Source organism: Vulpes vulpes, chromosome 9, assembly GCF_048418805.1.
Source record: "Vulpes vulpes isolate BD-2025 chromosome 9, VulVul3, whole genome shotgun sequence".
Lineage (NCBI taxonomy): Eukaryota > Metazoa > Chordata > Mammalia > Carnivora > Canidae > Vulpes > Vulpes vulpes.
In genome coordinates this window covers 107122415-107136626 of record NC_132788.1, presented here as the reverse complement: position 1 = coordinate 107136626, position 14212 = coordinate 107122415, and the positions used below count along the sequence as shown (strand labels likewise).

Genomic DNA, 14212 nt, shown 5'->3' with positions numbered 1-14212 from the left:
TGAGCAGGACACGGCACGAGAGTCGGTCCTGTCTTCTCTCAACGTCACAGACCTCAGTCCAAGATTCTGCTGTTTTTTTTTTTTTTTTTAAAGCATTTAATGTTTTACATGAGAAAATAACACGGCGCCAACGAGCCCGGGAGGCCCCGCAGATGGAGTCCCTGGGCCGCTGGAGCTAAGGCACGACGGGGGGCGGGGGCGGGGGTGCTGGTGGCCGGTCACAGGTACACGGGCTGCTCCTGGCCCGTGAGCAGGCGGTAGGTGGCGGCCGGCATGGTTTTGATGTGGACCTAGGGGAGCAGAGAGGGGGGCCGGTAGTTCGGGGGGCCCGCGCTGGCAGGAGCAGGGCCCCCCGCCCCGGACCCACCCGCCGCCATGCACCTCTGTGTGGGCCTCGGTGAGCAGCTCAATGATGCGGGCGTGCGGTGTGGCCACCACGCTCTGCCCGTTGATCTCGATGATGCGGTGCCCCACGCGCACGCCCCCGCGCTCTGCGATGCCGCCCCGGAGGAGACTGCAGATCTGTGGGGTCGGAGGTGCCGTGCTGCTCAGGCGGCTGTGCTTGGCACGCCCCCCCCCCCCCGTCCCTCCGTCCCCCCCCATCCAGGGCTGGGGTCTCACAATGCCGTCCTCCACGCAGAAGCCCAGCTGTTCACGGGCGTGGGGCCGGCGGATGATGGCTGTGGTGACTGGTGGGCAGTGGATGATGCTGAGGGTGACCAAGGTCTGCGACTTCACCTCCTGGGCAGGACAGGGGCTGTTGGCCTAGCTGGGCCTCGGGGGTGCTGCAGGGCCTCTTGGGACACCGCAGCCCCTGGGGGCCTCAGTTTACCCACTCTGAAATGAGAGCTTTGGAGTCGAAGCTCTAGATTCTAGAAGATGCCTCAAGGAGCAGTTAGAGACACAGACTCAAGCCAGGAGGCCTCGGGTCGGAGGGGTGACCTCTGCTCCCGATCTGTGGCCTCAGTCTCCCCGTCAAGAGCAAGCTTCCAGCAGCGCCTGCCACGCTCAAACGCTCGGCAACACGCCGCGTGGATCTGCCCTCCTGACCTGCCTGGGGCCCTCCCCAGCTCGGGCCTCAGTCTCCCTATCTGGCAACAAAGGTCAAGACCCAAGAACACGCGGGCTGCCTCGTGGCGGAGGAAGGCTCCTGGCCCCGCACCCAGCCGCCTGTGTTCGAGTCCTGCCCTCACACCACCAAGGTCCCCCCCTGGGCCGGCAACAGCTCCCTCCCCAGGAGTCCGTTCCCTTGGGTGTCCGGGAGCGGACGGGACAGCACGGTGCACCTCGGCCCTCTGGAGCGCTCCAGGGAAGGGCGCCCCGCTCCCGGGGAGGACTCACGCGGACAGCGGCCTGGCAGGCAGCCAGGGGCAGCCCCACCAGGCTGGTCCCGTTGATGGCAGTGAGGCGGTCCCCGATGCTGAGGGCCCCCGAGCGTTCGGCGGGCCCCCCGTGCAGCAGGTTGGCGATGACGGCCGTGGGCAGCAGGGAGCCCCAGCCCGACTCCACCAGGGCCACGCCCAGGCCCTCACCCCGGCGCTTCTCGATGACCACCTGGGAGGGCGACACGGGGCGGGGGGCGGGCGTGAGGGCCGCGCATGGGGGGGCTGGCGGGGCCACCGGGCCGCTTGCTCACCTCCCTGCAGTTCTCGCTGTTGGAGAAGTGGTCGAGGTCCCCGTTGTGCAGGTGGCCGGGGCCCGCGGCGCCCTGGCTCTGCGGGGCGCCCACCTGGCTGGGGTCGATGCCGCTTTCCCGGAGGAACTGGCTGTAGGCGGCGGCGAAGGCCTGGCCGATGGCCTGAGCGATGAGCTGGGCCTGCGAGCCGACGGGCAGCGTCCATCCGGGGGGCGTCCTCAGAGCCGCCCTCCCACCCACCAGGGGACGGCGCGGTGGCCCCGTGGAGTCCAGCCGGGGCGGGGGCGAGGGGGGAGAGGGAGGCAGGAGGCTGGCCCGGGGGGGGGGGGGGGCACGGTTCAGGGGTTGGCCCACAGGGGACCAGGGGCTGAGGAGTGGTGGGCGGACAGCACCGAGGACCAGCGGGAGGACACTGAGGCCCCCGGTGGGGGGTATCCGGCCCAAGTACCCCCCCACGCTCACATCCTCTGAGTGGAAGACATGGCACAGCATCTTGTAGAGCCTGCGGCTGCGCGTCTGGGAGGCCGGCCTCCGCGCCAGCCGCCGCCGGGCCATGAGCACCAGCACGCTGCCGATGTCGGCCGTGTAGGAGATGGTCTGCAGCGCGTGGTCCATCATCGCCTCCTGCCGCGGGGGACAGCACGCTGGGCGGGCTGCGGGGGCCCTCGGCGGGGACCCCCACGCCCCGCAGGCCTGGCCCGTACCTGGGAGTCGGCCGTCAGGACCTTGACCCTCTTGGTGGACACAAAGAGGTCCACTTCCGTCATGGGCTGGGTCTCCCCGTCGGGGGCCTGTGGGGGCGAGAGGGAGGTGGAGGCCCGCCAGGACCCAGCCTCTAAGGCGCTGGGCTCCAGGGGCCTCGGGGACCCGCCCGCCCCGGGGACCCCGCCTGCCCAGCCCTGGCTTCACCTTGACCCGGTCCATCGCCTCCCGGGCCTGGGCCATGCGCGTGCTGGGCGGTGGGTTCCGCTCGGACACCAGCTGCGTGGAGCCCAGGTATTTCGCCCCAAATATGACACCGTCCAGGAGGTCTTCGTGGTCACAGGGACCAGGTACTGGAGGCAACAGTGGAGGACGGTCAGCCCCCGGGAGGCCCCCGCCACGCGTGTCCAACCCCACGGGCTCGGCCTTGGGTCTGGGCTCCCTCGGCGGGCTGGAAGCACAGAGCCCTCGCCACGGCTTAGCACTCCGGACCACACAGGTCCACTCGTTGTTCCAGAACCGTCCTGTCAGCAGGAGCCACGGACAGGCAGCTCGGCCCTCAGAGGTCTAGAGCCCCTTGCCAGCTCGGGCTCCATCCATGGCTCAAGGACCCCGGGGCAGGAGACCCAGTTTTCAGGGGGCCTCCGAGCGCCTAGAACCACGGCCAGATCTGAAAACCCGCTCTAGCACCCAGACACCTCCACCCTGTGTTTTTTCTGTAATTCTGTCCTCAGGCGAGAACCAGGCAGTCCCATTTCTAAAACCAGCAAGGTCAGAAAAACCACAGTCAACTGCACTCAATGGTTCTGGAGCCCCCCCTGGATCAATCCAGAGCCAGTTAGCTTTGCCCACTGTTCTAGATTTCTCCTTCATCGGCCCAGGACCGGAGACAACTGTACTCCATGGTTATACAACAGCCCAATTAGGGGTAGAGAGAGACAACGTCCCCCACGTCCCAAACTCACACACCATCCAGAACCCCAAATGGCCCCAATTCGTGGTTCTAGAGCTCCTCGACAGTCACAGAATTCCGCAGGGGTTCTAGAAACCAGCACCGCTCCAGAACCACATTTTCCCCACGCCGTGCTTCTGTACCTTCTTAACCATGATGCGCTGGATAGCTCTTGGCTCTGCTTCTAGAACATCCTCCACCAGCTGGACACCTCAGCTGTACCCAGTGGTTCTAACACTTATCCGAGTAGTCCAGAGACGAACGACTCTGCTCACGGTTCTAGAATTCCACCAACCTAGCCCAGAACCACACCGAGAACTCTGCCCTCACGGCTCCCGTAACTCCCTGGGCTGCCCAGAACCAGCCAGCCCTGCCAGTTCTGAAAGGTCCAAACCCGGAGCCGTTGCCCCTTGGATTTAGAACTGCAGGTACCGGCCCCTGCTCTGGGTGACGTGAAGTGATTTAAACCACAGCCAGCTCTGCCCATTATCTTTCGTGACCTAAGCATTCTGGAACAACAGACGACTCTGCTCTGGGGTTCTAGAACTGTGCCATCGAGCACGGTAGCAGCCAGGCACGTGTGCGTATCGTGCACCTGAAATGCGGCTGGGCCAGACTGAGAAGTGGTGTGAGTGTCAAATGTGCGCGGGGTTTTGAAAATTTTATATGAAAAAAACGTAAAATAATCATAAGATCTGGATTATATGTTCAAACAACATCTGAACTATACTGTTAGGGATGCCTGGGTGGCTCAGTGGTTGAGCGTCTGCCTTTGGCTCAGGGTGTGATCCTGGGGTCCTGGGATCGAGTCCCACATTGGGCTCCCTGCCTGAAGCCTGCTTCTCCCTCTGCCTGTGTCTGTCTCTCACAAATAAATAAATAAAACCTTAATATATATGTAAAAATGTTATTGATCTTACCTGTATTTTTTTTTCAGTTTTCATTTTTATTTAAGTCATCTCTACACCCAACATGGGGCTTGAAGTCATGACAACCATGATCAAGAGTCACAGGTCCTCTGACTGAGCCTGCCAGGCGCCCCATGTTTATTTTTTTAGAGCAAGTAACTAGGAAATTAAAAGTCACACATAGGGGGCACCTGGCTGGCACAGTTGGTTGAGCGTCTGACTCTTGATTTCAGCTCAGGTCATGATCTTAGGGTCCTGGGATCAAGCCCGGGAACCGGGTTGGGTTCAACACTCAGCAGGGAGTCTGCTTGGGATTTTCTCTCTCCCTCCGCCCTTCCTCCTGCTAGTGTGTTCTCTAAATAAATAAATAAAATCTTAAAAAAACAAACAAAGTCACAGGGAGCCTGGGTGGCTCAGCAGTTGAGCATCTGCCTTCGGCTCAGGGTGTGATCCTGGGGTCCCGGGATCAAGTCCCATATCAGGCTCCCGGCTTGCTTCTCCCTCTGCCTGTGTCTCTGCCTCTCTCTCTCTGTGTCTCTCATGAATAAATAAATAAAATCCTTTAAAAAATTTTTAAAAATGGGATCCCTGGGTGGTGCAGCGGTTTAGCGCCTGCCTTTGGCCCAGGGCGCGATCCTGGAGACCCGGAATCGAATCCCACGTCGGGCTCCCAGTGCATGGAGCCTGCTTCTCCCTCTGCCCGTGTCTCTGCCTCTCTCTCTCTCTCTCTCTCTGTGTGACTATCATAAATAAATAAAAATTTAAAAAAAGAAAAAAAAATTAAAAAAAATTTTTTTTAAAATAATTGGGCAGCCCCAGTGGCGCAGTGGTTTGGCGCCACCTGCGGCCTGGGGCGTGATCCTGGAAACCCGGGATCAAGTCTCACGTCGGGCTCCCTGCATGGAGCCCACTTCTCCCTCTGCCTGAGTCTCTCTCTCTGTGTGTCTCTATGAATGAATGAATAAAAAAAAAAAAAAAATCTTAAAAAAAATTAAGAATAAAAAAGTCACACATCACTCACATTTTGATTCTACTGTACAGCGTGACTCTAGAACTGATTCCTCTAGAATCGGAGAGCCATGTCCACAGCGCTAGAACACCCTCTGATCTAGAACTGTAGATAAGTTCTATTCACTCCACGATCATGAACACTCCCCGTCTAGATAGCTCGGTGTCATTCCAGAACACTGCCAGCCCAGGTTCCTTTAATCTAGAACCACAGGCAAAATGCCAAATTCTGGAACTCCCTAGGTGAGTCATAGCCCCATCCATGATTCCAGCAACTTCTTAGAACTGTGAGTTCAAACTAACTCTCCTTCCCACAACGATAAAACTTGCTCTTTGACTCACAGCCTCAGGTAGTTTGGGGGGGAAATCCTAGAACATTCCAGGTGCCCAGAATTGGTTCTTTCCATGCTCTCAGGGCAGAGATTCACAAACCTTCTTTTTTTAAAGCAGGTTCCACACCAAGCCTAGAGCCCGAGGTGGAGCTTGAACTCACAGCCCTGAGATCAAGACCTGAGGTGAGATCAAGGGTCAGACACTTAACCGAGCTACCCAGGCGCCCCAAGATCAGCAAACTTCTTATGCCGGGGGCCAAACCAGTAAATATGCTTGTGCTTGTGGGCCAGATGGTCTGTGCTGCAACTGTTCAACCCTCTCTTTGTTAACACGAAAGCCACCGTAGACAGTATGTAAATGAATGGGCATGACTGTGTCTCAATAAAACTTTATTTGTGGACACGGAAATTTGAGTTGCACATTGTTTTCATGGATTGAGAAATACTATTCTATTTTTCTCCAACCACTTAAAAACGCAAAGGCCGCTGTTTACTCACAACTCACGTGAGAACAGGCGAGCTGGATTGGATCCGCAGATGGCTGTAATCCGCCAATCCCTGCTCTAGAACCCAGTGCTACAAATGCCACACCTGCCCTTTCATCCCCTATTCGTCCTAGAACATTCTCGCCTCTATCTCTCTCCTCTCAGACCGTCTGGAATCTACTCAAACCAACCTCAGAGCCTCTCTAGAAGCAACTCCTTACTGGCAAACTTTTGTGCCACTTTGGGAGCGTGGTGTGGGCTATTCTGAAACTGCTACGTCTCTAGGGCCAGGTTGGGCAGGACACTCACCCTCCTGGAGGGCAGGGTATGGCACCAGGGTCTTGGGGCTCTGGAAGAAGATAGAAGAGGGGCAGGACTGAGTCCCCTGGCTTGGTTCCTGGCAGCAGAGGCGGCCTGGGGGGCGGGACAGGCTCTACCTGGGCACTGGCAGGCGGTTCTTCAGGAGCAACCAGAGGTACCGTCTCCAGCCAGGGTTCTGGGGAGCTGCTTGAGCTCCTGCTGCCACCCTGCTCGGCAGAAGCTCCCTCCGCCCATTCCGGGGCACTGGTATCTCCATCCGGGTCCTCGGGGGGCTGCAACAGGCGAGGGGCAGGGTCCGGAGGCTCTTTGGGACAAGGCTGGGAAGGAGGGCACTCCTGGCACTGCAGAAGGCTCAGCAGGTCCTCCCGGCCCGCCTCTGCAGACAAGAGCCCATGGGCATCAGCAACGTCCTGGGAAGCCAGGCCGTGGCCCGTGGCAACGTGCAAGGGGCAGGGACGTCCATCCGGGGACAAGCCCACCAGATCACCAGGCAGGGCCTCAAACTGCTGCACCAGGTCCTGAACACTTGGCCCATCGAGTTCCATCTGACTCAGGCTGCCGGAGCCTGCCGGAACCGGGTCCCACTGGCAGGTGGGTGTGAGGTCCTGAGGGGGTGACAGGGTGTCCCTGGGCTCCTCCAAGTCCATGGCTGGAGGGGCTGAGGGAGACTGGGAAGCCGTCAGGAAGTCCATGCTGGGACCGCAGGCTCAGGTCAGCATCTGAAAACACAGGTTCAAAGATTAAGATTCCCCGAGTGCCGCCGGGGTGCCGGCTCTGGGAGGCCGTTCCTACAGAACAGGTGCACAGGTTAACCCCCACATGCCCTGCAAGGAAGGGTCCGCTGCGATCTCCGTTTTAGGGACGAGGAAACCCAGAGCGGCCCAGGGGGTTGTCAGGCAGTGGCTCGCGGGCGGCGAGCCGGGGGTGCGTGTCCCCGCCCGTGGGCCCCGTGGGCCCCGTGCCCCAGGCCTGGCTCTTCCAAGTCTCCCTCCACCGCGACGTGGAACCCAGGCTGCCTACACCGACCCGGCGGGCGCAGGCACCCGGGGCCTCGGCCTCGGGGCCCCAGACCTACCACCTAGAGATCCAAGCCGCCGGTTCCACGCTCAAGATCAAGGCCGGACTCCGACCCGGACCTCGAACCCAGCCCCGAAGACCGAACTCCAGCCCGGGGCTACGAGTAAGCCCCCGGGGCTCTCGCGGACCCCCAGCCTCAAGACCTCACAACCCTTCCGTCAGCCGCCGGCTCCAGACCCTGCTCGGCCCCGCCGGGACACTCACCTCCCCAGCCGAGGTGGCCTCAGCCCAGAGCCCCACGCCCCCGGCCCGACCGTCCCCTGGGGTCGTCCCCTTCGCAGATTCCCGGCCGCGGCGCCGGCAGGTCCGTCCGCGCAGCGCTCCGGCCCACTGGGCTTGCGCGCGTTTGCGAGGCCTGCTGGGAAATGTAGTTCTCCCAGCCAGCAGCGCCGCGCCGGAACTCTAGGTGTCCGGACCAAGGGTTCGCATCCCGAGCCTCAGTTTACACAGAGTGGCAGCCCAGGCTGGCCTCTGCTCCTGTTTCCTCCGCCACAAAGCGGGGTGGTGATCGCTGCCCATTATTAATAATGCCGCGGCTGCGGGCATTATTCCAAAGGATGGCAGATGGGAAGAAATAGGACTGGGAGACATTAAAGCGGAAGGCGGTCCCTTTCGACGAAAGGGACACCGGAAAGCAGCGCGGGGACCCTAATTGTACACGGACTTCCGGTTTCGCTCACAGCTGGGAAGCGGAATGGCGCGTCCTGGCAGGATTTGCCGTCCCTGCGCTCCGCTTCCGGAATTATAAAGCGGGGATGATAATAAGAGCACCGACCTCCTACTTGTGAGCATGAAGCGGGCTCGAGCTGGTTACGGATTTAGCAAAAGGAATGGGATATAACGAGTCTATTAAGTATTGCCTAATTATTTTGGGGGCTTTTAGTAATTGCTGATTGAATAGAATCAGGCATGCATAAGGCGTGATCTCAAAGTGGGTGATAAGCAACCCGAGAAGGGCAGTAAGTAAACGAGATGTCTTTTGAAAGTCTCATACAGTAACAGGGTATCCGTAGAAGTTTAAAGAAGACTCAGGGAACGCCTAAGACTGGAGAATACTACATTTCCCAGAAATCTCTAGGAGCCTACAACTCCCAAGCACCCCCTGGCCGCTGTCGTCTCCCGGAACAAGTGCACGTGCCGGCAGTCGGCGTACGTCATGGCGGCCAGACGCCTCCTTGGGGCTACGTGGAGCTGGGCCCGCTGGCAGGCCCGGGAGCCTCCGGCCCCTGCCGAGCCTGGAACACTCCTCGTTCGGGGTTACGCTAAGAGACCGGGTGAGCTGGGTTAAGAGGGACCCGGGTGAGAGGTTTGGGACATTGGGGAGTTAGTAGTGCGCAGGCGCTGGCTTGGGAGGTGGGTCCTAGGCTCCTTGCGCAGGCGTAAAGAGGTCGGCCCGGAGCTCCGTGCGCAGGCGCAGTGCGAGGTACCTGGGAGGTGATCGGACCCACTGCGCAGGTGCGGGGTGGGTGGATGGATGCACGGATGCGTGGATGGGTGTGTGTGTGGCGGGGGGTGGGGTCCTCGTGAGCTTGGGTCCCAGGCCTGGTTGTGCCTTCCGGGCACCGTGTGAACCCGAGCAAGTCGCCAGCGGACCTCGAGGACGCGGCGGGGCCCCGCTGAGCATTGGGCACCGAAGCAAACCCCAATCAGCCGGGTGTAGCCTCGCCTCGTCTCCTTCGTTGGGAGAGACTTGACAGCATGTTGGGCCTGCGAGCGTCCGAGCCCTTTCTCCGTGACGCAGACGGGAGGAATCAAAACCATTGGAAAGCGGTGACCTGGTCCCTCCAGGCCTCAGTGTGTAACACAGTAGCCACGTCCCACCTAAAGTCATCTTGGGCGCAGCAGACAGTCCGGTCAGGGGCCCCGGGGCCACCGGGGGGAAGAGGGAGCAGAAGGGAAGGTCGGGCTCCCGAGGCCGCAGCCGGCAGAAACGACCCTCTCCCACCCCGCAGTCATGAAGGGGGGCAAAGGTGGCAAAGGCGGCGTGGCCAGTGAGGCCCTGAAGGACCCAGACGTGTGCACTGACCCTGTCCGCCTCACTACACACGCCATGGGTGTCAACATCTACAAGGACGGCCAGGACGTGGTCCTGAAGCCAGACGCAGAGTACCCCGAGTGGTGAGTGACAGGGCTGGAGAGCCGGGAGAGTGTGATGGGGCGAGGGTGGCCTGGCTGAGAAAATCTAAGGTTTCCTAGGGTTTCCCTGGGGAGGGGAGGCGGGGCTCGGGACCTGAGTGGGCGGTAGACGCGTTAAAGGTGGAGGGAACAGCCAGTGCAAAGGCCCTGGGGCAGAACTGCACTTGCTTTGTTAACAGCAGGAGAGTGAAGGTGGAGAATAGAGGGAGATGGGGTGAGGGTGCGGGGGGCGCCCAGCGGGGAGGCAGGTAAGATTTTGCTCTTGGCCCCAGGACCAGTAGCAGGGCACTGAAGCCATTGACCCACACTGATCCTTAAAGCCGGGGAAGCTTCAGAGAGGTGTGGGTGGGGAGGTGTCCCCCGCGGACAGCACAGGCGATGGGCAGGAGGCAGAGGACGCGGTGCGTGCCCACCACCCAGACCAGCGCCAGCTTTCCCACAGCTGGGAACTGGCGCAGGATGGGGTGGGGGAGCCGTGGGGGTCGGCCCGCCTCCCTGATCCCCGCCCACACGGCGGCAGGCTGTTCCAGATGAACGTGGGGCCCCCCAAGAAGCTGGAGGAGCTGGACCCTGAGAGCCGGGAGTACTGGCGGCTGCTGCGCAAACAGAACATCTGGCGTCACAACCGGCTGAGCCGGAGCCGGAGGTTCTAGCGGGAGGGGGCCGGCCGCCCAGAGCCCCCGGGGCCTCCCCCGGCCCTGAAGGACGACCCAGACACACGCCGCGTCCCCACCCGGCCCCCGCACAGGACTTGATTTTCCTGAAGAGAACAGAGTTTTCTGAGGACAGAGGAGGCCCCTGACCTGGCACCTGTGTGGTCCCTACGGGCCACCCCCTGGTAGCCCTGAATGCTGCTGGGTGCTGCGGGGGGTGTGGGCGGGGGGCGCCTCAGCCCCATGGCTCCAGGGGCAGGGTTTCCTAGACACGTCCCTTCCTCTGGGTTGCAGGGGACTTGCGCTTCCAAACTAGCGGGACGTGAGAGTCTCTGAGCTTCAGAAACTCCGTCCAGGTGGGCTCGGCCTTCAGGCACGCTGCACTCGGGGGCTTCGGTGTCCAGACGTGCGGCTCCTTCTGGCTCTGGTCCCTGTAGCCCCAGGGGGTAGTTCTGCGGGGTGGGGGGGCTCCAGGACTCCCGGCTGACACCCCTGCCCAGTCAGCAAGCCCAGCCACAGGGAAGGCACTTCCTTTTCCTTCCCATGAGCTCACATGTTCTCTGTGTGGGCCAGTCGAGCCCAGGGACCTAGGCCTCCCCTCCATCCTGTCCACCGCCTAGTACCTGGGTCTCAGCCTCCCCTGCGCCCACCCCACCGGGAAACGCCCCCGGGAGTCTTAATCTGGCACCATGAACACGACCCTGAGTGAGAACCCCGGCTCCCCGGTTCCTGACTCCTGGCAGGGGCCCGGGGTGAAGCCTGGTATGTGGTTGCAGGGGTGGCAGAATGAAGGCGCCACCTGGGGGCTGGGCCAGGGCCCCTCCAGGCTCCTCCGCACCCTCTTGTCGCCGGGTGGGCGGGGCCGGGGGCTAATTCTAGTCCCGGGAACCCGGGAGCCCTCATCCTCTTAGGAGGACTCTGCCAAGCGGATTATCTGCCCTCCCTGGTGGCCTGCCCAGAGCAGGTGGAGGGTCCCAGTCCTCCTGTGGACCTCCATGGCTCTCAGGGTAGAAACAAAGCTGTGGCGGCCACAAGGCCTTGCCAGACCTGCCTCCTGTCCCCACCCCCGTGGGCACCTCGCTGGCTTTCCTTCAGCCACAGAGGCCTCCTGGTTGTTCCTCCCACACCCCAGGCCCGGTACTACCCCAGGGCTTTGGATGTGCCATTCCCTCTGCCCGGTGGCTCTTCCCCCGGTGTTCTCTTGGCATGGCACCCTCTTTTACCTCCTCCGGTCCTCTGATGTCACCTCCAAGAGCCCCCCCCGTAAACTGCTCTTGTGCCACACACTCTAGTTTGCCTTTTGTGGTCTTATTTCCTCTCAACACTTAAACCAGCTGGTGTTTTATGTATGTGTGCGTTTATTTGTGTTGTCTTCCTCCCACTGGGGCGGGAGTTGCACCAGGGCAGGGATTTTGGTCTGTTCACCCATCACATCCCTGTGCATGGACGAGTAGGTGCATGGACGGGGTGATGGAGGGGTGGGTGGCCGGGTGGGTGATGGAGGGTGGGTGATGGATGGGTGAGGGGGGTTGGTGATTGACCCGGCTGCCACGACGTAGAGAAGACATGGGCATAGGCTCATGTGAGTTGCCCAGTGAGACGAGATGAGCAGGCCAGCTTGAACCCGGTGGGTGCGCACCGGTGTGAGGACCCAGAAGTGGTCCTACAGTCACTTTGTGGACAAAAAAGACCTCAAAAGCAGGGTGCTCGTCACTTGCGACTTCTGCCCTTGAGCCCCTCCCCTCCTGTTCTGACCCAGGCTGCCCCGTCCTGCCCCGTCCCCTGGGGAGATCCGCTGTTGTGCTGAGACTAGGCCAGGCCCGAGCCTGGTCACACCCTGTTCTGCCCTCGACGCCTCCTAGTCCTGGAGTCCAGCTGAGTTCTGGGAAGGGTGGTCAGCAAGCCTGGCCTCTGGGCCTCGGTTTCCTCCCCGAGAAAGCAGCTGTCTTGAGGGTCAGGCGATGGGCCCAGGACGGGCACACGGTGAAAGACGCCGGGGAACGTGCGCCGCCCCGGCTGTTCTTGATCATGTCTCGGAGAGCGGGAGGCCTGGGAGCTGGGGCTCGGCTGGGGAGGAGCAGGCGCGGGCGGGGGGCCGGGGCGCAGTGAGTCCGTGGCTTGTGACTGCAGCCTTGCTGTCCCAGAGCCTCCCCCCACGCCCGCCCGTCTGGCAGATGGGGAGGCCGAGGCCCCAGGCCGGGCCACTTCCTTCCTGAGGCAGCGCCCGTCTCCCTGCAAGGCAGGGTGAGGTGAGGGGGGACCAGCACGGGTGGGCACGGACAGGCCGAGACAGGAGGGCTAGGCGGGCCCCACACTCAGGCCTGTGGCCAGGCCCTGTCCAGAGCCTGCGCGTGCTCCTTGGCCAGCAGCCGCAGGGACGCCTCCTCCAGGGTGAAGCCCTCCGCGAAGGCCGGACCAAAGGCGTGGGGCCCGAACGACGCCTGCAGCCCGGGGCCCGGGGCCAGGAGGCGCGGGAGGCCCGGCACGGCGGGGGGTGCGGGGCCCAGCCAGGGCTCCAGGGGCAGTGGCATGGCTGGCGGGCGGGCAAAGGGCAGCGACGGGGCCTCGGGGAGCCTTGGGGCTGCCACAGCCCCAGAGCCTGACTCCAGACGCTCCTGGCGGCGCCACTTGGCCCGGCGGTTCTGGAACCACACCTGGAGGTGGTGAGAGGGGTGCTCCCAGCTGAGGGCCCGGCCACCCCTCGCTCCACCGTGAGCTTCTTGGGGCTCCCGCCATGCGGGGTCCTGCCTGCTGCTGTGCCTCAAGGGGATGGTGTCTCGGGAGAAGGCCCCCCCAGGGCCCCCACCAGGTCAGCTGAGGTCCCCTGAAGCTTGGCCCTCGACCTCAGCTGGGGATGCCCCGCACGGGCTGCGCCCCCTGGCCCACCCCCTGGGTGCCGGCAGGATGGGAACCCTCCTGTGGCACCCCTCCACAGCGGGTGCCCAGTGAGACACCCACCTTCCTTCCTTCCTTCTTTAAAAGATTTCAAGTACCCTTAGACCCAGCGTGGGGCTGGAACCCCCAACCCCGAGATCAGGAGTCACTTGCTCTACCTGCTGAGCCAGCTGAGCCAGCCGCGCCCCCGACCCTTTCTGCTTTCTAACTGGAAAACCTGCGCTCCGGCGCCAGGGTCCTAGTCCCACATCCCCTCCTTCCCGGATGTCCAGGTCTCCTGCCTGCACGCCGGGAGGGGGCCTGTCGGGCTCCCGCTCCTCCCGGGGCCGCCGGGCGCCCTCACCTGCACGCGCACCTCGGGCAGGTGCACCTTGGCCGCCAGCTCCTCGCGGCTGTACACGTCTGGGTAGTGCGACGCCTCGAACGCCCTCTCCAGCTGGTGCAGCTGGTACGTGGTGAAGGTCGTGCGGTTCCTGCGGTGCTTCTTCTTGGGGGTCTCCTCGCCGGGGCCCGGGCCCCCCGCCTCTGCCGGCGGCCCCTCCCCGGGGCTCAGGAACATGGCTTCTCCTCGACCCCTGGGGGGCGGCAGGGCAGGGGGCGGTGAGGCGGGCCCCGGTCTGCCTGTCCATCCGTCTGTCCGTCCATCCCTCCACCTGTGTCCCCTCCCGCCCGAGCTCTCCCTCGCGGCCTCCGGCCCCCACCCCCGCTTTCATCTGTCCGTCTGTCCGTCCGTCTCCGGGTGCCTAGGACGCTGCCCCCAGAGGCCCCTGGCCCCACTCAGTACTCACCGCCGCCGGCAGCCCCTCGGCCCCCCAGCGTCCACGCGGGCCCGGCGCCCCGACTGCTGCTGGCCCGGCCCTGCCAGACCCGAGCGGGTTGGGGTCCGGCGAGGAGATTAGCGCCAGGTGATTAATCGGGGCCCCTCCCGCCCCGCTGGCCGCTCTGAGCTGCAGGGGGCGGGCACGGGGGGGGGGGGGGGGGGGGGGGGAGGCTGGGCTCCAGAGGGGTGAGCTCCCCTCACTGTGGTACCCGGCCAGAGCCTCCCCCTCTCCCCTGGCCTCCCCCTCTCTGGGCCTCGGCTTCCCTGGGACCTACCTGATGGGCTCC

At 62.8% G+C, this 14212-nt stretch overlaps 3 protein-coding genes across 4 annotated transcripts; 1 reads left to right on the top strand and 2 right to left on the bottom strand.

Moving 5' to 3' along the window:
• Positions 1–72: 72 nt before the first annotated feature.
• Positions 73–8047, bottom strand: APBA3 (amyloid beta precursor protein binding family A member 3). 2 transcript variants are annotated; one of them, XM_026019438.2, is made up of 11 exons: positions 7626–8047; positions 6461–7063; positions 6333–6372; positions 2546–2691; positions 2341–2427; positions 2099–2260; positions 1637–1816; positions 1342–1554; positions 622–741; positions 382–522; positions 73–290 (listed from the first exon to the last, which is right to left on the bottom strand). In XM_026019438.2, exons 2-11 carry the CDS (start codon positions 7034–7036, stop codon positions 219–221), a joined length of 1737 nt encoding a protein of 578 aa, XP_025875223.1. In that variant the 5' UTR covers positions 7037–7063; positions 7626–8047; the 3' UTR covers positions 73–218. The 2 variants fall into 2 exon arrangements, with proteins under 2 accessions (XP_025875223.1, XP_025875222.2); XM_026019437.2 differs by having other exon boundaries at positions 1637–2260; positions 7626–7863.
• A 24-nt stretch (positions 8048–8071) lies between these two features.
• MRPL54 (mitochondrial ribosomal protein L54) lies at positions 8072–11559 on the top strand. The gene is made up of 4 exons (XM_026019440.2): positions 8072–8205; positions 8408–8695; positions 9374–9539; positions 10078–11559. The coding sequence occupies exons 2-4, from the start codon at positions 8578–8580 to the stop codon at positions 10208–10210; spliced, it is 417 nt and encodes a 138-aa protein (XP_025875225.1). The 5' UTR covers positions 8072–8205; positions 8408–8577; the 3' UTR covers positions 10211–11559.
• Positions 11560–12395: 836 nt separating this feature from the next.
• Positions 12396–13690, bottom strand: RAX2 (retina and anterior neural fold homeobox 2). The gene is made up of 2 exons (XM_026019439.2): positions 13449–13690; positions 12396–12864 (listed from the first exon to the last, which is right to left on the bottom strand). The coding sequence occupies exons 1-2, from the start codon at positions 13662–13664 to the stop codon at positions 12526–12528; spliced, it is 555 nt and encodes a 184-aa protein (XP_025875224.1). The 5' UTR covers positions 13665–13690; the 3' UTR covers positions 12396–12525.
• Between the last annotated feature and the right edge of the window lie 522 nt (positions 13691–14212).

What these genes read in the sequence shown, in the direction of transcription:
- MRPL54 (XM_026019440.2), top strand. Translation starts at nt 8,578, where the DNA reads ATGGCGGCCAGACGCCTCCTTGGGGCTACGTGGAGCTGGGCCCGCTGG. An exon ending in GGGTTACGCTAAGAGACCGG is followed by an intron (nt 8,696 to 9,373) that starts GTGAGCTGGGTT and finishes CCCACCCCGCAG; the next exon opens with TCATGAAGGGGGGCAAAGGT. An exon ending in GACGCAGAGTACCCCGAGTG is followed by an intron (nt 9,540 to 10,077) that starts GTGAGTGACAGG and finishes ACACGGCGGCAG; the next exon opens with GCTGTTCCAGATGAACGTGG.
- APBA3 (XM_026019437.2), bottom strand. Translation starts at nt 7,036, where the DNA reads ATGGACTTCCTGACGGCTTCCCAGTCTCCCTCAGCCCCTCCAGCCATG. An exon ending in ACAGCGAGAACTGCAGGGAG is followed by an intron (nt 1,555 to 1,636) that starts GTGAGCAAGCGG and finishes TCGCCCTCCCAG; the next exon opens with GTGGTCATCGAGAAGCGCCG. An exon ending in CCTGCCAGGCCGCTGTCCGC is followed by an intron (nt 742 to 1,341) that starts GTGAGTCCTCCC and finishes TGTCCTGCCCAG; the next exon opens with GAGGTGAAGTCGCAGACCTT.
- RAX2 (XM_026019439.2), bottom strand. Translation starts at nt 13,664, where the DNA reads ATGTTCCTGAGCCCCGGGGAGGGGCCGCCGGCAGAGGCGGGGGGCCCG. An exon ending in TGCCCGAGGTGCGCGTGCAG is followed by an intron (nt 12,865 to 13,448) that starts GTGAGGGCGCCC and finishes CACCACCTCCAG; the next exon opens with GTGTGGTTCCAGAACCGCCG.